Raw genomic sequence first — 22,562 nt, forward strand, 5'->3', positions numbered from 1 at the left:
GAGACTGGGGAAGCCCTGTGGGCAGCCCCAGACATGCTGGGTTAGGACGGATCAGAGAGATGTATCGTGAATACTCGAGTCCTTTTCTGAGGCTTCTGTAACAAAGTACTGGAACTGTGTGGCTTAACACGACAGAAACGTATCCTCTCACGGTTGCAGAGGCTGAGGCCTGAAATAGGTGTCAGCGGGGTCACGCTGCTTCTGGAGGATCTGGAGGAGGACCCCCACCCTCCCACCCCGCCTCGGGATTCCTGGTCTCCGGGAGCCTGGGGCCGCATCACTCCAATCTGTGTTCCGAGGTCACTTTGCTTCCTGCTGGCTATGTTTTCCATCTGTCTCTTGTGAGTAAATTTGCATTAGATTTAGGGCCCATCCAGATAATCCACTTCATCTCGAGTTGTTTAATTACATCTTCAAAGACCCTTTTCCCACTTAGGTAACATCAGCAGGGTCCAGGGGCTAGGGTATGGACAAATCTTTTGGGAACCTCCCCCCCACACACACCCTCTTCATCCTGCTACAGAAGCCTGTATCTTCAGAAGAGATCAGTCTCAGTGGATGCAGGGCTCTACCGTCTTGAGACGTAATGGGCTATAGCTGATATTAGCCGAATGGAAGTTCATTACTAAACAGTGGGCATCAAGTTCTGACATCTTTCTCTTTCTAAAATATACATAGAACGTCTTTCAGATTCAAACTTGACTGAGGTCGAATTCAAAGATATACATTTAATTATCTACTTCCCACTCCAAATTTTTACACTTTACATACAAAAGAGTCACGAGGGGATCACCAGATTAACACATTCCTTGCTTCAAATGACCACGATACATTATTGGAAAGCGAAAGTCACTCAGTCGTGTCTGACTCTTTGCAACCCCAAGGACTATACAGTCCACGGAATTCTCCAGGCCAGAATACTGGAGAGAGAGAGTGTGTGTGTGTGTGTCGGGGCGGGGTGGGGCTTAGTTGCTCAGTCGTGTCTGACTCTTTGCAACCCCAAGGACTATACAGTCCACGGAATTCTCCAGGCCAGAATACTGGAGAGAGAGAGTGTGTGTGTGTGTGTCGGGGCGGGGTGGGGCTTAGTTGCTCAGTCGTGTCTGACTCTTTGCAACCCCAAGGACTATACAGTCCACGGAATTCTCCAGGCCAGAATACTGGAGAGAGAGAGTGTGTGTGTGTGTGTCGGGGCGGGGTGGGGCTTAGTTGCTCAGTCGTGTCTGACTCTTTGCAACCCCAAGGACTATACAGTCCACGGAATTCTCCAGGCCAGAATACTGGAGAGAGAGAGTGTGTGTGTGTGTCGGGGCGGGGTGGGGCTTAGTTGCTCAGTCGTGTCTGACTCTTTGCAACCCCAAGGACTATACAGTCCACGGAATTCTCCAGGCCAGAATACTGGAGAGAGAGAGTGTGTGTGTGTGTCGGGGCGGGGTGGGGCTTAGTTGCTCAGTCGTGTCTGACTCTTTGCAACCCCAAGGACTATACAGTCCACGGAATTCTCCAGGCCAGAATACTGGAGAGAGAGAGTGTGTGTGTGTGTCGGGGCGGGGTGGGGCTTAGTTGCTCAGTCGTGTCTGACTCTTTGCAACCCCAAGGACTATACAGTCCACGGAATTCCCCAGGCCAGAATACTGGAGAGAGAGAGTGTGTGTGTGTGTGTCGGGGCGGGGTGGGGCTTAGTTGCTCAGTCGTGTCTGACTCTTTGCAACCCCAAGGACTATACAGTCCATGGAATTCCCCAGGCCAGAATACTGGAGAGAGAGAGAGAGAGTGTGTGTGTGTGTCGGGGCGGGGTGGGGCTTAGTTGCTCAGTCGTGTCTGACTCTTTGCAACCCCAAGGACTATACAGTCCATGGAATTCCCCAGGCCAGAATACTGGAGAGAGAGAGTGTGTGTGTGTGTGTGTCGGGGCGGGGTGGGGCTTAGTTGCTCAGTCGTGTCTGACTCTTTGCAACCCCAAGGACTATACAGTCCATGGAATTCCCCAGGCCAGAATACTGGAGAGAGAGAGAGAGTGTGTGTGTGTGTCGGGGCGGGGTGGGGCTTAGTTGCTCAGTCGTGTCTGACTCTTTGCAACCCCAAGGACTATACAGTCCATGGAATTCCCCAGGCCAGAATACTGGAGAGAGAGAGTGTGTGTGTGTGTGTGTCGGGGCGGGGTGGGGCTTAGTTGCTCAGTCGTGTCTGACTCTTTGCAACCCCAAGGACTATACAGTCCACGGAATTCTCCAGGCCAGAATACTGGAGAGAGAGAGAGAGTGTGTGTGTGTGTCGGGGCGGGGTGGGGCTTAGTTGCTCAGTCGTGTCTGACTCTTTGCAACCCCAAGGACTATACAGTCCATGGAATTCCCCAGGCCAGAATACTGGAGAGAGAGAGTGTGTGTGTGTGTGTGTCGGGGCGGGGTGGGGCTTAGTTGCTCAGTCGTGTCTGACTCTTTGCAACCCCAAGGACTATACAGTCCACGGAATTCTCCAGGCCAGAATACTGGAGAGAGAGAGAGAGTGTGTGTGTGTGTGTCGGGGCGGGGTGGGGCTTAGTTGCTCAGTCGTGTCTGACTCTTTGCAACCCCAAGGACTATACAGTCCATGGAATTCTCCAGGCCAGAATACTGGAGAGAGAGAGTGTGTGTGTGTGTGTGTCGGGGCGGGGTGGGGCTTAGTTGCTCAGTCGTGTCTGACTCTTTGCAACCCCAAGGACTATACAGTCCATGGAATTCTCCAGGCCAGAATACTGGAGAGAGAGAGTGTGTGTGTGTGTGTGTCGGGGCGGGGTGGGGCTTAGTTGCTCAGTCGTGTCTGACTCTTTGCAACCCCAAGGACTATACAGTCCATGGAATTCTCCAGGCCAGAATACTGGAGAGAGAGAGTGTGTGTGTGTGTGTGTCGGGGCGGGGTGGGGCTTAGTTGCTCAGTCGTGTCTGACTTTCTGTGACCCCATGGACTGTAGCCCGCCAAGCTCCTCCGTCCACAGGATTCTCCAGGCAAGAACACTGGAGTCGGTTGCCATGCACTCCTCCAGGGCCTCTTCCCAACCCAGATCTCCCACACTGCAGGTGGATTCTTTACCAGCTGAGCCACCAGGGAAGCCCTGCATTACTGGAACAAGATATAAGTCCCATCGCCAACCTTCTCATCAAATCTTCTTTGCGTAAGACAGGATATCAGGCACTTATCACAAGGCAGCCTGTAGTTTTTCCTAAGCAATCCTTTCCCTTAATCTTTCAGGGTAAAGCTACATACACCAGGACTGATTTTGAACCACAGATGGCCAAAGGCTGAGACTCCCTGAGATTTAAAGTGATTTCTCATCTTGGTCCTGCAATGAAGACTCACTCGTTCCACAGGTCCCCGCGCTGACTGCAAGCCCACAACGTGTAGGAGCTGTTGGTGCGGATTCACAGCTTGAAACTCAGGGGCGTTCACACAGTCCTTTTGGGATTTTTTACGTTTCTCTTCACATTCAGCCTTCAGTCTTCCCAGAGAAGGCTTCAGGCTCAGGTGCTTTCAGTGGAAGGAAACCCTAGCACTCACAAAAACAGAACAAAAATAAGTTAAACAGATATTATATTCCCATTCTGAAACATCTTTCTACCCAAAGGTGCCGTACCCCTAACATGCAGAAATAGGACTTCAAAAGGTTATTTGGTGAGAGCTGTGAGCGTTGCCATGGAGAACTGGTAAAAAATGCATTTTATTTGATCAGTTAAAATAGCTTTTTGTAAACCAGAAAAGTGTTTGGGGAACCTTTTAATTTGGAAGCTTGGCAGTGTGGCTTTAATGAGCATATCAGGGGGGAAAAAAGATTTTTTAGGAGTTAGAGTGACTTTTCCAAGGACCTAATGTTACTTTTTGCAGAACTGAGACCAGAATCTAGACTATCAGGCTCCCTAGTCTAGAGCGCCTTGCACTTCTGCCACATTTTCCATTCTTTTATGATTAGAATATTCCCAGCATTCACTGAAGTGGGGATTCACATCGAGCGGACTCTGTAGTCAGATAGATGAAAAGCCTGCTTTTCTCTCCTGTGGACCATTAGTAAATGCGCCCAGCTTCGTGGGCCGCACGGTCTCTCTCACAGCGACCCAACCCTGCCACATAGGAGCCATAAAAAGCGTGTAACAGATGGTGTGACTGTGCGCCGCTGAAACTGTATTTGTACAAACAGGCAGTGTGTTAGCTTTGACCTGTGGATCATAGTTCTCAGATCCTCAAGAGACAAAGAGTGGAACTCGACTTCATTAGCCTTCACTTTCCTTTTCTGTAAAATGGGTTTAATAACAGTACAGCCTTTATACAATGGCTGTTCAGTTCAGTTCAGTTCAGTCGCTCAGTCGTGTCCGATTCTCTGCGACCCCATGAATCACAGCACGCCAGGCCTCCCTGTCCATCACCAACTCCCGGAGTTCACTCAAACTCACGTCCACAGAGTCGGCGACGCCATCCAGCCATCTCATTCTCTGTCGTCCCCGTCTCCTCCCGCCCCCAATCCCTCCCAGCAGCAGAGTCAGGCATTCCTAAATATGCCATGGGTTTACATAACACTCATTTAGTGTTGGCAATTATTTTTATCATCATCTTATTTTACTTTTGGTCACGCCTTCTGAAAAAGGAAGAGAAAAAGGAGTCAACATTTAGCGCTGCTTTATTTCCCCTTGCCCCTGACGTTGTCTGCTGGCTGCCACGAGTCCCTGCAGCCTTGCACGCGCCGTCAGGTAGCTGACTGTCACGGCCCCACAGATAGCGACACCACACGCCACAGGCCCGAGGCAGACGGCTTGCCTTCTACGTGGAACTTTGGCAGGTTTGGAGCTCCTACAGCCTCCTGGCTCTGTGATGCAGGTGCTCGAACAGGTCGCTTTCTTTTTAAATACTGAAACGCCTTCACTTCATGGTCTATTTCTGGAGACTTTAACGAAGCCAGGTGCACAGTTTTAAAGGCCAGGCATCTGTGCCTGTGGCCTCTTGCCCCTTGCATTCCGTTCTAAGCCGAAATGTCCCAAAGGGCTCCGCTTTGGTCATATTGTTGAAGCTGAAAGAACTGGGGCTACAACTGTTGGACTTCACTCCTCTCATCTCCAAAAGGGTGGGCCTCAGGATAAGATGGACTAGTCTTCACTTTACACAGGTTTACTGACTTACAAACCCTCATCACGACACTTCAGTGACAAAGGCCCAAGAAAACTGCATATGATGAAGTTCTACTAAACTTGAAAGTATTAGACCCTTTTAAAGCTCAAAGTATCTAAATAATGTGTCTCATTAGTTCTTTGGTTCTTAGCTGGGTGACAAATACTCCCAAGTTTATAGCTGACAAGCTGACCCCCAGAGACAGCCCTGGAGCAGACCGACGGTGGGCTAACAGGAGGGGCTGTGACTCTGTCCCCTGGACCATGGTTCTGCTCAAGCTGGGGGTGAGGCTGTTATTTCACTGATAGAACCTCCGCAGGGTTCTGCAGGCAACGGTCTCACACACAAGAAACTTCCATTTCCCAGCTGCCTGGCTACAGCGAAAAATGTTAATTTGGATACACGTTTCGATTTCTTCACAATGATCGACAATTATTAAGGTTTCCTGAAAACGGCACTCAGACTTTTCCTTTCAGCTTCTTAACTGTGCTCACCAGTCAGTACACATGTGGATACCACTGTATCTCCATCTCTTCTGTAGGTTCAAAGTCTAAATACAGAGCAGGAGGAGCCTTTAAATTATACAAAAACATTTCCAGCCTAACTTCCAGTGACGTCCCCTCACCACACTTCCCCCAGACGCAAGCTTTCTTGCTGTTTGTGTGTGCTGGGGTCACCGCCCCCCTCACACCTAGCTGTTGATACACGTCCATCCTCCTGCTCAGCTTATGCCCGCCCCGCTCCCCGGCACTCGACGGAAGCCACGTCCCCTGCCCTGGGCTCTGCGGACCTCATGTCTGTGCCGCCAGCATGAAGGGGCCTCTCGGCCTCTGACCTTACAGCACCGTAACTCCAGGCAGGATCTCTCCCTCACCGGACAGGAGAGCAAGGTGACTAAAACCCCGCTCCACCAGAGCGCAGAGCAGGCGTCCCTGCTCAAATGCCAGCTCCCACCAGTGTTTATTGGAATTCAGTGCAGTCTGAAACCAATTGCCATCAGGCTCTATTAAAGGGCGTCCACGCATTCAGTGAAGAGGGATCTGCAGATTTTCCTTAATAGATTTAAACTTCAAACTGCACTTTAAAAATCCATTTAGGAAGACAAAATAAACAAATGAGTCAAATTGCTTTTTTTGAAAACTCCCTTCCACACAGCCATCCCGAGATGATTTCAATCCTGCATTTGACAAGGACATCCATCCCAAGGAAGGCAAGTGCTGTGATCTGCTCCAGGGGGGATGAGTTTTGGATCAAAACAAAGGCCTCCCTGCAACTTCAGATCATGCTTTGAAAGCCAACCAATGAAGGTTCTGTAAGGTTGGACCCTGGTGGCCTTCTTGGCTTCCCCTTCCCGGTGGCTATCTTGGCTCCTTCTTCCCCTCTCCATCCCCCGCCAGAGGGAAAAAGTCCCGCCAAACTGCTGAGGAATTTCTGACGTAATAACCCTCTGCCAGATCTACCCCCCTTCCTGACCTCCAGAGTGACCACTCACAATCTCGCGTTCCCGAGCTTTACCTTATCTTAGGCCTGTCCAGGTTATATGATGCCACTTCCTGCCCCGAAGGCATAAAAATCCCACCCTGCCTTGTTCGGGGCAGAACTCCTCGTGGCCATTCTTGCGGTCAGTGGGGATACTGCCAATAAAGCCTGTTACTTTCCCTTGGTGTCTGGGTTATTTCCTTACAGCTTGGGACGCCGGTTTCCGCGATCTGACAGGTTCCATTTGGTTTAGTAAAAGTGTTTCATACGTCCAGAGCCTAGAGACTCATCTTGCTTGCTAGCATTGCCATTTAGATTTGGGATCAGAAAATGAGCCCCAAGACTACACTGATGAGTTTGGAAAGCTACACAGGGCACGGGGGCCAAAAATGCTCGGCTCCATGGAAGGCCCTCAAAATCGGCGCTTAAAAACAGCACTGTCACAACTGCCTTTCTTCACCTGGTTTGGAGAGTCAGAAACTCACTTACGGTCCTCCAATGAGAGAAATCTCCTGGAAAAACTCTGACAGTAGCTGAAGAGGTAGCTGACCCGCTTCACAGAGGCCCGCCCGGCCGCCTGGCCCTGCCCCGGGGGCAGGCCCTGCCCACCTGTCAGGCTCACCTCCCGGCGCAGAGGCCCGAGCCGCACTGGGCTGGCACTCAGGGCTGGGTCAAAGGGGCTCTGCGCCCTTCTGGCATGTTGCTGGGACACACATCCTGAATTCATCTTGCCTTTGTTATCTTTTCATATTATACTTGAAAGAAGTGCCTATGCAATATCATTAAGAACAGTTTTATTAAATATTTTGAGCAATGTGCAAGGAGGTGGGAACAGTAGGGACACAGTAAGAGGCTGTGTTCTGAGGAACTGCCCTGACAACCTTAGCCAGGCAAGCACACGCACACCATTCTAAGCAGCATGGGGTGCTGAGGCAGCTGCGAAGAGCATCCGTTTAAACACTTTTGGTTCTTTGTAATGTAACACTGAACTCCAAGGGCTGACATACTAGTGTGTCATGACTTCATGTAATGAGAAGGTGGGAGTTGGCTCACTCAGCAACAACAGGGACCCACCAGTCTCTGCTCATTCTTATTTGGTCCTCAGGCTTGTCTCTGCAGGGCTGCAAAATGGCTGCAGCAGCTCCAGCATCAACACTCCACTAAACTGCCTTTGCACATGGCTGCATGAGGATGAGGTGCTCTCCCTTTTTGAAGATGGAGGAATTCTCCCCCAGAAGTCCCCAGCTGACTCCTCCTGACAGTTTTCTGGCTAAAACTCTGTCACAAGCTAATTCTTAAATCAGTCATCAAGGCTATAGAAAGAAATCATAGCGGATTTAGACCAATTACAATCTATCTCCTGAGGCTCATGACTATCTGATATGTGAATAAAATCAGCATTTTATTAGCAAAGAAGCCAGAGGGCTAGTGGCTGGTTGTAAAGCAAGTATAATATCTTCCATAAGGAGGTCACATCTTTGAGGGAAATTAGGAATGCAGCTTGAAACATTTATGCTTTAATTTTGGGTAATGGGAACTTATTGAGGGTGTTTTGAGCAGGAAAATACCATGAACAAATATTGTTCAATACAATTAAGGTGTAAAGGACTTCTCAGCCTTCTATTCTGAAAATTGCAATTGTCTCTCACCATTCAATGGTGATAAACATTTTCATCAATTTACTGAGCACATATTTTCTGAACGACTGCTGTTCCCAGTGCGGAAATACAAAGTTGACCACACAGCTGGGGTCCCTGCCCTCAGCAGTGCTTACATTCCCCTGGGGAAGGCAAGCCAACACTTCACACTTGACTCTGTTAAGAAGGAAAGAAGCGGGGCAATAAAATACTCAGTGAGTCCATGGGGTCGCTAAGGGTTGGACACGACTGAGCGACTTCACTTTCACACATTGGAGAAGGAAATGGCAACCCACTCCAGTGTTCTTGCCTGGAGAATCCCAGGGACGGGGGAGCCTGGTGGGCTTCCGTCTATGGGGTCACACAGAGTTGGACACGACTGAAGTGACTTAGCAGCAGCAGCAGAGGAAGTAGGAGTAGGTCTAGTGTAAACTGGCTGGTCCAGCGGGATTCTTGAGAAAGTGACGATGAACCGGAGAAGAACAACACGAAGCCTGCTACAGGAAGGCGTGAGAGCAGAAACACCCCGGAGCAGAAGGGAGATGGGCAAAGCCCAAAGAACAGTAGTGACAGAACATGAAGCTTCCCTTCTCTCCACAGCCTTGCCAACACTTCCTATTTCTTACCTTTTTGATAACAGACCTTCTGACAGGCGTTGACTTTCCTTCTTGAAAAATGTTCTAGGCCAGTGCTTTAGCATGCATGTTAATCCTCTAGGGAGGGGTCTTGTGAAAACGAGACTGTGATTCAGCAGGGCTGGGGGTGGGCCTGAGACTCTGCATTCCTAACAAGTTCCCAGGTGATGCTCATGCTCCCGGTTTGAGGGCCACACTGAGTGGCAGAATTGTAGCACAAGGGGCGCGATCAATGAAAAATGCAAACTGCATGGATTTTTAGTTGTTTTTCCTACTGGTATCTTATACACACCACGTGCTCCAGACCAGCGTTTGCAGACACAGGTCGCTATTCAACTGGAATGAGCTATTCAGTCCCTCAGCTGCACACAGCACATCTAAACATTGGTGGGCCACACGTGGCTAGTGCCATATTGGATGGCACACGCAGAAAGAGCCGTGCCATTATCACAGAAACGTTTCACTGGACCGCGCTGCCCCAACAGAAGGAACCGTTTCTAGCTCTTCAGCTTGCTGCTACCACGCCTTTCCTTGCTTTGGTTTTTACGGAGAACATGCATGTTTGATTTCTACCTGCTGAAGTCAGATGTACCTTTCAGGAACTATTGCAAGCCTCTCTTCTCTGGAACCTTTCCTGAAATGAAAGCTACGTGTGCTTTCTGCCTCCTTAAAATCTGCACATTTGTTTCTTCTCAGCAGTGCATTTCTTACTGTACTTAGTACCCAAAGCACCCTAGTATCCAGCCCCCCTTTCTCTAGTGGTTTCTATGGGGGAGGGGGTACGGGGAGGGCAATTTCTCACGTGTTTTGCCCACGTGATTCAGTTGAACCTAACTCTACCCCTAGTCATCGTCATTAGGATATAAGCAAGATGACCGCCAGTACTGTCGATTCTGGGACATTTGCTGGAAATGCAAACGAAGGTGCTCTTACCAGTGAGGTCGTGAAGACGGCTGGGTGCAGGTCTGGGTCTGGTGGGAGCCATCTTGCCATTACACGTGCAGTCCTTGCCTGAGATGAGAGCAGCTCAGAGGAAAGCAAAACAGAGAAGCCACATCCTGGATGACATCACCCTGTGGTTGGTTACAGCTGTATGTGGAGTTCTATCTACCCTTGACATTGTTACTGGGGACAGTCACTTATTTTTGCTCAAGCCGATGTGGACTGCAGGAGCCTCATCCGCTACAGCTGCTCTTCAGCCACTCCGGCAGCCACTTACAGTCAGTCACCCTGAGCTGGTTTCACGTCACAGCCTTGTAGGAGCAATGGAAGCACGTGCCCATCTAAACTGAGTTTTCCTGTACTCGTGTTAACGTTCAATTTGGGCATGTTGATAATCAAATAATAAGGAGCCAAAAATGTTTCATCATCTGATGATGATATTAGTATTTTTATTCATATAACTCTAGGCTTTTACAGCTCAGTATATATATATTATAAATCGATTAGTCTCACTTTGTAAGTCACCCAAAACAAGTATAAACTTCCCAGTTAGCGTGTATTCTTTGCCCAGCTAACACATATGTGTCTCCGGAATGTGTATCCCTTTCCCTCCCCCACCTCCTGGCTTTGAGGAAATTCCCCTAAAGCCACTAAGCTGTGTGCTGGCCTGGCCAGCAGGCAGGAAGGTGTCTTCAGACCCCACCCTCCAGCAGGCCTCAGCCTCCTCATCTGCTCACACGGACCTTCTGTGTCACATCTTGGCTCACTCTTATCTTATCCTGGAATACATGGATGAGACCACTGACCGCCCCTCCTTACTGGGCCAGAAGGCCCCACAGGCACAGTGCTGCTGGCACGGCTCTTGACCCCCAAACTGAAAGCTGACCCCAAACCCAGACAGGAAATTCACTACCACCCCTGCCTGCCATTTGCTTGCTATTGGGTTGGCCAAAAAGTTCCTTCGGCTTTAAAGTTCAAATAAAAGACACATTTTTCGTTTTCACCAAGAACTTTATTGAACAATGTATTCACCGTTTTTTTTCCCCTACTACATTCTGCCATTTTCCAGGCAACTTCATAATCTCATCATCCCAAAACTTTTTATCTTTTTGAGCAAAGAACTGTTTCAAGTGTGTTTATGGTCTTCCAGGGAACTAAAATTTTTTCCATTAGGAGAATTCTCTAAAGACGAAAATAAATGGAAATCCAAAGGTCTGGAGAAAAACCTGGATGAATCAGAACTTCCCAGCCAAGCTGTAGCAGTTTTTGCCTGGTCATCAGAGAAACACATGGTCCTGTGCAATCCTGGGGGGAAATGATGCATTTTCTGCTGACCAATTCGGGATGCTTTTGCTTGAGTGCTGCTTCCAGTTGGTCTAACTGGGAGCAGTGCTTGTTGGAATTAATCATTTTCCAGCAAGAGCTCATAAAGAGGACTCCCTTCCAATCCCACCCATATAAACCATCACCTTCCTTGGATGAAGACTGGCCTTTGGTGTGATTGGTGGTGGCTCATTTTGCTTGCCTCACAATCAACACATCACTGTACAGTATCTATTTTTCATCACCCAATATCATTTGTTTTAAAAACAGAACACTTCTATTACCTTTCACTGGAGAACTGCACATGGAAATATGGTCAAGAAGGTTTTTTTCTTCACTAATGGAGAACTCAAACATCATAGTGACTAACATAACCGAGCTGGCACAAGTGCTTTTCAGTGCTTGCTTTGGATATTTTGAGTGCTGCCGCTGCCTCCCTGTGACATACGCTGATTGCTCTCAGTGTCTCCATTTGATTGCTGTCAGCTTCAACTGGTGTACATGACTGTGGAACATTGTCCAGCAAGAAATAACCAGCATGAAATTTTGCAAACCACTTTTGAAAAGTTAGATCAGTCACAACACCTTCTTCATACATTGCATAGATATTTTGCGGGAGTGTTTCAGTTGCATTTTTACCTTTCTTGAATAAAGCATAATATGCCAAAAATGTTGCTTTTTCTTCCATCTTCATTACTAAAATGGCTACACAACAATTCACCGATTGATTTGTTTTTAGGTTGGGGGCGGGAGGAGAAGGGGACGACCGAGAATGAGATGGCTGGATGGCATCACCGACTCTGTGGACACGAGTTTGAGTGAACTCTGGGAGTTGGTGATGGACAGGGAGGCCTGGCGTGCTGTGATTCATGGGGTCGCGGAAAGTCGGACACGACTGAGCGACTGAACTGAACTGAATACATGCTGATATGACAGTAGTCACAACACAATCTAACAAAATTGTTTTGAATATAAAGACAACTAGATGAAGTCTTAGAGGAAAACACTGAATAAACTTTTTGGCCAACCCAGCAGAAATGGACTGAAGAAGGAGCAACTCACTCGCGGCTAAGGACAAGGCAGGCCCCTCACTCCTCCACTCCACCCAGCGACCATTCACTGCGTCCCGCTCACAGAGACAGAGTTAAGAACCACTCCAGAGGACCGCACACATGCTAAGATTTACCTTTTATTAGATATCTTATACCACATATTCCCAAAAAGATATAAAATCTTCCAAGAGAAAATAGCAAAACCTATTGATTTCAAGGAAACATAATCAAAATGAAAGCAAAGATTTTCTTCCAGACGAAGGAATGTGAAAACATTTCAGCACAAATACAACAAAGACATGGGAAGGTAATTACAATGTTTTACAACACGTTTTACAGCATTTTGTTTTAATCAGTATTTGCAGAGAACAAGGATGCTGAGTTCTCAAACACTGCAGTTATAACCCCAAATTAAATTTTCAAAAAAAAAAAAAAAGGAGAAAGTCATGAACTACTTGGTCAACTGAACATCTGCGATAATGAATGTAATAAAACCTAAGCAAACAAATATGCCACTGAGATCACAACAGAAGTGTGCGATTTTTAGCGTGTGCCAGGAACACTAAATTATTTAATCAGTTCTTGACCACAACCCAAAGCAAAAGCATCCTCTCTTCATTTCCCTGATGATTTATTCTAAAAATAAAAAGCAGAAACTTGCTGGTGAAAGAGAATTTCTGCTTTACCTGTGAGCTGGTGACCACACACACTGAGTAAGACCCCGCCGGGACACAGGGGTCCCGGCTCAGACAACCAGGAGTGGCAGAACCACTGTTATTGCATCAAGATTGTTTATTTCAACTGATCAGAGATTCCAGAACGATTAGTACAACCATGTGAACCACAGAACACAGTGAACTCCTATAGGAAGGTTTTACACCTAAGATGCAATGAAAATACTGATCTCATTCCTGGGGTTTGCGTCTGGCAACCCTAACGTCTGTAGATGTTCATAGAAAGTAAGTTTGTTTTTTGTTTTAGTTGTTCATCCCCCCAAACCAGGAAGGAAACTTACAGTACATGTTTATTGCAAGAAATCACTCTCTTGTAATGTCCTCATCAACACTAGTATTAGTTCCTTAATAATTAAAGGCGAAAGAAGTTCATGAACTTAATGGAACAATAATCTAAGGAGCTGCATCCTGACTGAAAATACAGATGATAACCAGGCTACATGATAAAACAGAAATGATGTTTTATTTCTATATGAAGATGTTGGAATGGCAGGAGGTAAAATGGAAGTTTAAAGTCAGATAATACTAAACCTATTAGTTAACACAGAGAAATTTCAGCAGTGCACATAGTCAAGAATCCTTTCTGTGCTAAAATGGAATACTCTAAATGTTGGTTTTATTTTAATTTCAAGTTAACAATGATCCCAAATAAATTTTATCAAAAGTACTGTAATGGCACGTAGGTTTAGAACTTCATTTTGAGGTTAGCACATATAAAAAAGTTTGAAATTCACTGAACAAACATATTCTTTAATGTGATAAATTATGATGAGTTACATATAAGTGGGTTTCAAAACGGTCTATTTTAAAGCATTCTCTTCAAAATGGTGAACTCTTGTGAAATGAAAACAGTATGTGGATTCTGCTTGTTACAAAATCCTTGCTTCAAGTTGCAGTCTCCTTGGCAGCAGCATATTTTAATTAACAATATTTTTCTTCCTTGTTTTGTTTTCTGACATCTCAGTACATTCAAATAGTCAAAATGTTTAGAGTATCATCACCACAAATTTACTGCGACAGATCAGAACGTGGCCAGCATTGTCAGGCAAAAATGATACAATTTATGTGTCACAGAAAGTACCTGCCCCTCCCCCCAGCCACTCCCCACCTTCCCCCAACAGTAATATGGACACCAAAAGATTTAGCAAGACTTATAAAAAAAATAAGGCACATTTATTCTGATATGATAATTTTAAAATAGAAAACCCCTTCTCAGAACATCTGTATTCAAATGAGCTGTGTAAAAAGACACCTTGTGGTACCTAACAGAGGTCCTGGTACCTATAGAATTGCTTCTCCTAGTTTAGTGACAATGGAATAAATTGCACCTATCCCACATTGTCAAGTAATGAAAATATGCCTCTTTGTCTACTATTGAATGATTCAAAATCGGATATTTCTGGAAATACTTACAAAGGGTAGGAGGGGAGGAGTCAAGTGGTGGAAAAACATGTAAAAGCAACGATACATATTATCAGGACTGACGATTGCACTTTTCCACATATTTCAACACATAAAGTTCTTCTAACATGTATGAACGATTGCAACCATTTTGGCCATTAGCTATTATCCACCAGCTTTTTATTCCATTTTGGTAAAAATGGGTATTTTTGTAAAACTAACAAAGGGTCAGCAACATGAATACTTAGAACAATCTCTTTACAACCCCCAACACAGATATAATTAGTTAACATTTAACCTGAGATACAAGCTGTTGAGAGGCTGTCTTTAGACATTTCTTCGTTTGTTGCATCAATTCATACTGATGATAGTAGATCATGGAAGGAACTTAAAAAAAACCCAAAAAACTCATTTGTAGCATGGCTTTTTTTTCTCTCCTACTGTACTGATTTAAGAAAAAGAATCACAGAATTCTTGTCCTCACAGTAGCCAGAAGCTAAAATAATGTGCTTCTCTATTGCACATAAAACCAAGAAATAATAAAAGCCAATGCTTTCCAATCCAAATCTGAAAGCCAGGTTCACCTCAAGTGGATTCGGAATGTGCTGATTTCCATGGGACTCAGGTTGATTTCGCTTATATTTCGGGCGTCGAGAGGAGAATGCATCAGGGATAATGACGAAGGTGCGATGCTTACAACAGCGAACTTGCTAAAAAGTTTGTGGACCAGTATCTAAAAGGAAACGACCAAAAGTTACGTGTTTAGAGTAACGCTGACGAAGGCAAGTAGCGCATCTGTACACTCAGTGTGAGAAAAAGTGAGAAGCATGCTTGAAGTCTTCCTTCAGTGAGAAAGCAGGGGCGGGGAGGGAGGCGGAGCACACCTGCACACAGAGGCCGACTCTGAAGGGAGAGCGGAACCCGGGCCGGGACAGCGCCGTCCTCCCGACCCCTCTCGGCTCTCAGCGCGGGCTCGCACGCAAGGGCCCTTCTCAGGGAAAGGCCGGACCCGCAGACCCAGAGCCCTAAACACGTCCTCAGCCTCCTTCTGTCAGCACTGACCCCGACAGCGGCGCTTCTCCACCGTCTCCCTGAAGCAGAGGAGCTGGGAGACAGGCCCCGGGCCCCCCAGGGAGGCCCTCATCCAAGTGAGTCAGCCTCAGAGCGGGGAGGTTGTCTGCAAACAACTCCTCTCCCTTCCGGCAGGCTCTGCTAGTATGTCTCTCTGGATCGCATAACCCCCTTCAGACTCAACGCCCTGGTGTTTGAGTACAAACGTTCACACCCGAGCATATCTGACCGTCTCCGAGAAGGGGCAGAGGAAGCACAGGGTCACCAGCAACGATCAGAGCTCCGATCTGAGCTCCGATCTGACTCCTCCGGCGCCGCGTGGCGGGGGCAGAGGGTGCGGCTGCGCGGCGCCCCAGGCAGCTCGGGCCTCTCGGCCTCGCGTCCGCCCGGCCTCTGGGGCCTCTGCCTGCACACGCTGACTGTGCAGGACAGAACGGGCTCCCCTGCACCTGACAGCATGTCACGAGGTCTTGACGAGCGGGTCGGCTAGCTGATGGTGTGGGAGGCCCGCCAGTGCGCTGCAGACAGCCCCAGCCTGTCGGAGCCAGAGGCCTAGGCTGCGGGTTCCCTCCCCTCCGAGAGTGGCTGACGAGGCCCGCCAGCAAGGCCAGCTTGAAGGGAAATCAGAAGGTGCAGCCGGCGGTCCGTACTCAGCCTGAGGACCCGCCAGTCTGCCCAGGGGGAACACGCGCAAACCCCGCTGCATCAGCAGATCTGGCCCCGGGAGATGGCGGCCGGGGCCGAGTCCAGCTGCCCGGAGGCCTCGGCCGAGTCGCCCTCCGGCTGTCTCGCGTCCCCGCCACCCGCACTGCAAGCCTGCGCCCACTGTGTGTGTGTCAGTCGCTCAGTCGTGTCGACTCTTTGTGACCCCACAGACTACAGCCTGTCAGGCTCCTCTGTCCATGGAATTTTCCAGGCAAGCATTCTGGAGTGGGTTGCCGTGCCCTCCTCCAGGGGGTCTTCCCCACCCAGGGATCAAAGCCCGGTCTCCCGCACTGCAGGCGGATTCTTTACTGTCTGAGCCACCAGGGGAGCCCCCACTGCAGTTACTTGGCCACGCAGGACCTGGGGTTGCCATCGCTGACTGGATCATACCTGAGCTGTCTGACAGAGGTGGGAAGAGGGTGTGGGAAGAAGCCGCTCTGCGGGTTGGAAACGGAAAGCCTAAGACTCGATGAGGCCCTGTCTGCAAACATGCACCTGTCTGCCGGGGCAGTTTGATGTCGACAAAGAGAGACTGAACCCTGGGACGGGCTTCCTGAAGAAGGGAAAACTTGAACAAACTTGAAGTTGAGGTGAAGGAGTCCGCGGAAAAGCAATGAAACATCTCCTTATCAGGATTATCTGCAGAAAGTAAGGATTTCAAAGCACGCTAAATCAACAAGAAAAACAAGCTTCGGGCTCACCTTTCCCTGGGTGGTGGAACACAGCAGCCCGGTGTCTCTAGTAGAGAAGCGGCAGTCAAACCCCTTCCTGTGGAGGATCAACGCAGCCTCGCTGGAATGCTTGCCATCCACCTGTAAACAAGCAGACAGCAAGACGCCATGGGGACGCTGAGAGTGAATTCTGACCCCACTGCACACCCTCGGTGTCCCCGTCCCCAACCACGAATGCTCCTGTATCTGAAGGGGACTTCAGGCCGCCCACTCCCGTTCGGGCTCCATGCTGAGCCCGCCCGCTCCCCGGCGACACCGCCTTCCCCCGGAGCTCAGCTGAGTCCCTGGCAAGTCACTCAAGCCTCGGTTTCCTCCACGGTTCCTAAGGACACGGGCTGTCTATTGTCCACACGTTACACGCCAGTTTGTCAAAGTTTCTTCAAATAAAGCATTTCATTTTAACTTACTTTTAATAAATCCATCAGCTGAATAAAGGATACCTGAATTTGGTCCTTATCTGGCCACTGAATGGTGTATCATTCATCTTAAAACTGAAATATGCTTCTTCACTGAATACTAATTTTTGTTAAATGGATTAACATTTTTAATCTTTAATGTATTGGTTCAGGATTTTTATATAAGAGACATTTAAATTGAATTAGTTATGCTTATCACTTGCTAAGCCAGCCACATTTATTAGCTTGATGTATCATTTAAATTCACATTACAGAAGCTATTCTTCTTGTGCAAGCAAAAAGGAAAACACTAAAAATGACAAGCCAGCTACAGCGATCAGTATACACTTCCTTGCAGTAAAGTTTCTTGCACCCAATTCAAGTAACAATGCCTTGAATGCTTTAAGCCCTTGAACATTTAAAATTATAACTATTTAATAAATTTTATGTTTTCTAAACCAGGAAATGTTTATGATAAATAAAATGGATTAATAAGATATTTAGAAAAGTTAAGCAATGCACACTTACTGCGTAGACACATTTACTCTTCCTTTTTTTTTTTTATGTGACCACAGATATGAATATGCCGAGGTTCTTGATCAACCTTGAAAGTGGCTCAGTTGTGTCTGACTCTTTGCGATCCCATGGACTATATATAGTCCATGGGATTCTTCAGGCCAGAATACTGGAGTGGGCTGCCATTCCCTTCTCCAGGGATCTTCCCAACCGAGGGACCGAACCCAGGTCTCCCACACTGCAGGCGGATTCTTTACTGTTTGAGCCGCCAGGGAAGCCTTGGTCAACCTTACTAGGGCATAAAATTTTTTTAATGTGCTACAGAGACATCTTTTCTGAATAGCTGCCAGCATTCCCAACACTGATTTGATTTTAATGTGACTGAACAACTTAAATCTGTCCTCACCTCAGATTCTTGGCTGGAATAACCTGTTTTATGACATTTTACACTGGTATTTTGCAGTGGTACTGCTAAAAAATTTTTTTTGAAGAAAGAGGAAAACGTCATTTAGGGATTCTGAGTCATCACAGGGCCACAAAATACACACAGCAAGTTGAAGTAATATGATAGATTCCTAATGAAATTTCAAACAATTTCACAGTCCCTAAATAGCATGAAAATAGCACATTAGAAACCCCTGTATTTAGTATGTACAGAAGGATAACAGCCATGCCAATTTTGAAACCCTGGAACACTCTTTTACTCCTCCTGAGCAGCAGTCTCCTCGTCTGTAAAATGGAGCCCAGGCACGTCATCTCTCCTCACAGAGCCTTGCTGTGAGTCAGCCCACTGAGAACACGTGTAAGGCAGCCCAGCTTGTAGGGCAGACTGCGTTAGCACAAAAACCGCAGAAGTGAGAGGCCCACAGTCTGGGCTGGGAGTCAGACAGCCCAAGATCTGTAGCCTACTTCTGCAATTTGCTAGCTGCTGATTTCAGCAAAACTGTTTTTCCTTCACCGTAAAAACAGAGATGAGAAGAGACAGCATAGCAAGGACTTACCCAGGGTCTGGAGCAGAGAAAGAGCTCAGTGTCTCACTCTTCACATGAACATCATCCATCCTCACAACAGTTACAAGTTAAACAACACTCTCTTCTAACTTCTTATTCACAAATTTATTTTATTGGCATCATAGCTTTGTACGTAAGGAGTCAGGATAGTCCTAAATTATATGCTCACAACTATATATCAAAGTCCTAAGAGTTCTTATTCAAATTCACAAATTAGACAGCCGCTGAATTAAACTCCAAAAGCACTTATCACCATTATCCTTGGCATCTGGCCATTTTAACTCACTTAACCATTCTTAAAAAACCACTGATAAGCAGGCACTGTGAAAATTCCTACGAAACATTTGTTCTTGGAATAATGACGGTGTAAGGTCTTTAGCAGACTGGAGATAACCAGACAAAGTAGGGAGGAAGACACTTTCAGGACCCTGCCGCTGAATTAGACGAGAGGTTAAACAAACAGCACAAAAGTGCAGATTAAAGTCATAAAATTAATTTTCACTTATGGGAAAAAAGTTTTACTTTCTCTAAAAACTAAAACTGCATCATTTTCACAAGAACTAAAAGACTAATAAAATGGCATTCATCTTGTGTAAGTTTTTAAAACTCAAATATTCATTAAAGTATCAAGTTTTCAAGCAAAAATACCTGAGGCAAAGCAGCAGTTTTTCAGTTTCAAAGTCTGTCTAGACATTTTATTTCCAAGAAAACTGTTTTTCAAAGTAGGGAAGCTGATTTTCACTTGAATATGTATGCAGGGAAACCAGTTACTCTGAAGTAGTCACAGCATACGCTCTAGGAGAGGACACAAATTCTGAAAGACCTCTTTTTATATTCATTAACACATTAATAAAATCCAGACCTCAAAAACAGAGGCAGGGCATGAGGAAGAGAACTTATAACTCTGAAACTGCATCATCACTGCGCGGATGCTCCCAAGCTGTCTGTAGAGCAGCTCACCGCTGAGGCTGAACCGCTGCGCGGATGCTCCCAAGCTGTCTGTAGAGCAGCTCACCGCTGAGGCTGAACCGCTGCGCGGATGCTCCCAAGCTGTCTGTAGAACAGCTCACCGCTGAGGCTGAATCACTGCGCGGATGCTCCCAAGCTGTACCACGAACGTCCACTGCAGGACTTATCTCAGAGGAAAAACTGACGCTGAGCTCCTAGGCTAGGCGGGGCTCGTAAAACTTCTCCAGCGACTGGGGGAAGGCTGGGCAAGAAGATGTGGCTACAAGTGACTGTCAGGCTCAGAGAAGGCTAGCCTGGAGGCATGGTTTGTTTCCAGCGGGAAGCAGCTAAGGGACTGATGCTGTCACTTACGTCTGAAGATTCAGGGAACCAGGTGGGACTCGGGAAGAGTCCCTTCAATGATCAAGGGCCAAGCACAGCAACAGTAGCAGTGCCTGCAGCCGACACCTGCTGGGCACTTACTGTGCACCAGGGCTGTGCAGAATGCTTTTCAGGGGTGAAGCCATCTCCCCTTACAACCCTCTGAAGTAGCCAGGCACTCCAAAGACGCACAGCCTTATTTAAAGGCACAGAACACTGATCACAAAACACTCCCTCTAGTACTCAAACAGCAGTTACACGAGTAACGCCACTTTGGCTTTTCATGACCTTTCCTCTCCAACGGTTGATGCATCCTTCTGTGAGTATTACACTATTACTAAGCAGACAAGAAGAAAACAAACCGGGTATTTCCCAACACTGTCCGCACCGTCCCAGGCAGAGGGCAGTATAGGGCACTGAGCAGGGAGTTAGACTCCTGGGGTGCGCCTCTGAGCACCACCACTCCCTGGAAGGTTTCCCACCATCCGCAGGCCAGCCCATTTCCTCTCCTACACAAGGGGCACGGGGCACGGATACCGCCTGCTTTCCTCGAGCGGCCGTGAGAGCTAAATCAAGCGCACAGAACGCACTCACTGCAACGTTCAGGATGGAGGCGGTGTTAAGTACGCGTATTGGAGCGATCTGAGAAATCAGCAATGAACTATACAAGGAATACACATCAAAGATACATCAAAATTTACTGTGGCAATAAACTTCAGCCTTCTCCAATTAAAAAAAGAGTGCCAACATTTTTCGGAGAAGGCAACGGCAAGCCACTCCACTACTCTTGCCTAGAAAATCCCATGGACGGAGGAGCCTGGTAGGCTGCAGTCCATGCGGTCGCTACGAGTCAGACATGACTGAGCGACTTCACTTTCCCTTTTCACTTTCACACATTGGAGAAGGAAATGGCAACCCACTCCAGTGTTCTTGCCTGGAGAATCCCAGGGGCGGGGGAGCCTGATGGGCTGCCGTCTATGGGGTCACGCAGAGTCGGACACGACTGAAGTGACTTAGCAGCAGCAGCAGCAGCCAACATTTTTACTTCATTATTAGCAACAGTCAACCTGCTGGTGACTAACGGTCACAGTTGAGAACCTTGTTAAAACTTCGTGCTTACTACGTGCCGGACACTATTCTACACGCTGGACAACTACCAGTTCATCGGGGCCTGACGGGGCCTCTCTAGGGTGACACTCTTGCCGCTGGGTCACTGGTGAGGACGCTGGCGGCGGAGGATGCAGGGCCTGCGCTGAGACAGCCGGGCAGCGGGCGGAGGCAGTGCCCTGAGCCCAGCGGGCCCGGCCCCAAGCCTGCGCTGCGGGTCGGCGCAGACGGACACTGGCTGGAGGGGAAGGAGAAGGATCACTTTGACTTAATACAAAAAAAGGTTATCAACTTAAGGGGGCTTTCCAGCTTCCGATCTCAGGCTGGAAAACAGGAGTATTTAATCAATGGTTCCAACAGAGCTAAAACCATGATTTACTAAAACATTCAGAAAGAAAGCTTTAGAAGTTATCATTTCTACCATCTACAGCCTGCCCAGCCCCACTCATCCCATTTTAAAAGATTTAAGGCCACCCTGAAATCACACCACATATGACAGTCTCTTCTCAGCAAAGGAACAGGCAGATGCTCCTTCCCCACGGTGGATGGGGGAACTCTGCAAATATGAGAGCGGAGCCGCTTCTGTGGGGTCCCCAAGCCAGAACTGCTGCAAACTGTCCACGGCGCCTGTGGACACACTGTCTCCTGAGCAAGAGAGGGGCCGCAACTGGGGCCGCACTCGCCAAGGAGAGTGTGACCCCACCCTCCTCGGAGGACGCAGGGCGCACTCAGACGCCCCGCGGCTGAACGCCAGAGGGGAGCGGCTCCAAGCTGCTCAGATTCTTTGACGATACCAAACATCTCTGGTATCTCAGTGCATTCTGGCAGGTGGGAAGGCTCGAAAATCTCACACTGTGTTATAAGTCCTGAGTCAGGAAATAACCAGTTGAAATTCATTTTCCAGGGCACTTGTTAAAATGTCAATAACACCCTGTTTTAATCAACAAGATACCATGGCAGAAAGAAAGCGGAAGGTGAATGGCTGTCCTCAGATATGTGCAACAAAGAACATTTTCCCCCACAATGTTCACCTTTCCAGAAACTAGGGAGATCAATAAAGCACCAATCAATTCTTTTAAGAAAGGCAAAACGAAGTATAAACCTTAAACTGCCTCTCACAAGCAAAGGAGGGGGTGGCGAACACGAGCTGAGAGAGACGATTCAGCAAGCGGCGCTGACACTGAAATGACTGCTGAACTCTCGGTAACAGGTAAGCACAAACCAAAATAAACCCCACACATAGTAAAGAGCCACACGTAATCCACAGAGAGAGGAGAGGTCCACAGACAGCCGTCTAGGCACGGGGGCTTCCCTGGGGGCTCGGATGGTGAAGTGGCTCCCCACACCAGGATCCTCATCTGGAGA

The 22,562-nt window shown here is 47.7% G+C and overlaps 1 protein-coding gene and 1 long non-coding RNA gene across 4 annotated transcripts in view; both read right to left on the bottom strand.

Moving 5' to 3' along the window:
- Window positions 1-713: 713 nt before the first annotated feature.
- On the bottom strand, window positions 714-10,202 carry LOC148777010 (uncharacterized). Of its 2 annotated transcripts, none has more exons than XR_016037975.1 (2): window positions 9,815-10,202; window positions 714-3,523 (listed from the first exon to the last, which is right to left on the bottom strand). It is a non-coding gene; the product is annotated as an uncharacterized LOC148777010 (long non-coding RNA). The 2 variants fall into 2 exon arrangements; XR_016037976.1 differs by having other exon boundaries at window positions 714-3,529.
- Window positions 10,203-12,322: 2,120 nt separating this feature from the next.
- MAN2A1 (mannosidase alpha class 2A member 1) overlaps window positions 12,323-22,562 on the bottom strand; it is a 205,422-nt gene continuing 195,182 nt past the window's right edge. For both annotated transcript variants that reach the window (XM_055430247.2, XM_088838425.1), the window contains exons 21-22: window positions 16,811-16,921; window positions 12,323-15,066 (exon numbers count right to left, since the gene is read on the bottom strand). In XM_055430247.2, coding sequence (XP_055286222.2) covers window positions 14,914-15,066; window positions 16,811-16,921 — 264 coding nt within the window. In that variant the 3' untranslated portion in view covers window positions 12,323-14,913. The remainder of the gene's footprint in view (window positions 15,067-16,810; window positions 16,922-22,562) is intronic.

This window comes from Moschus berezovskii, chromosome 8, assembly GCF_049115385.1.
Source record: "Moschus berezovskii isolate FMDL1 chromosome 8, NW_MosBer_1.0, whole genome shotgun sequence".
In the NCBI taxonomy this organism is placed as follows: domain Eukaryota; kingdom Metazoa; phylum Chordata; class Mammalia; order Artiodactyla; family Moschidae; genus Moschus; species Moschus berezovskii.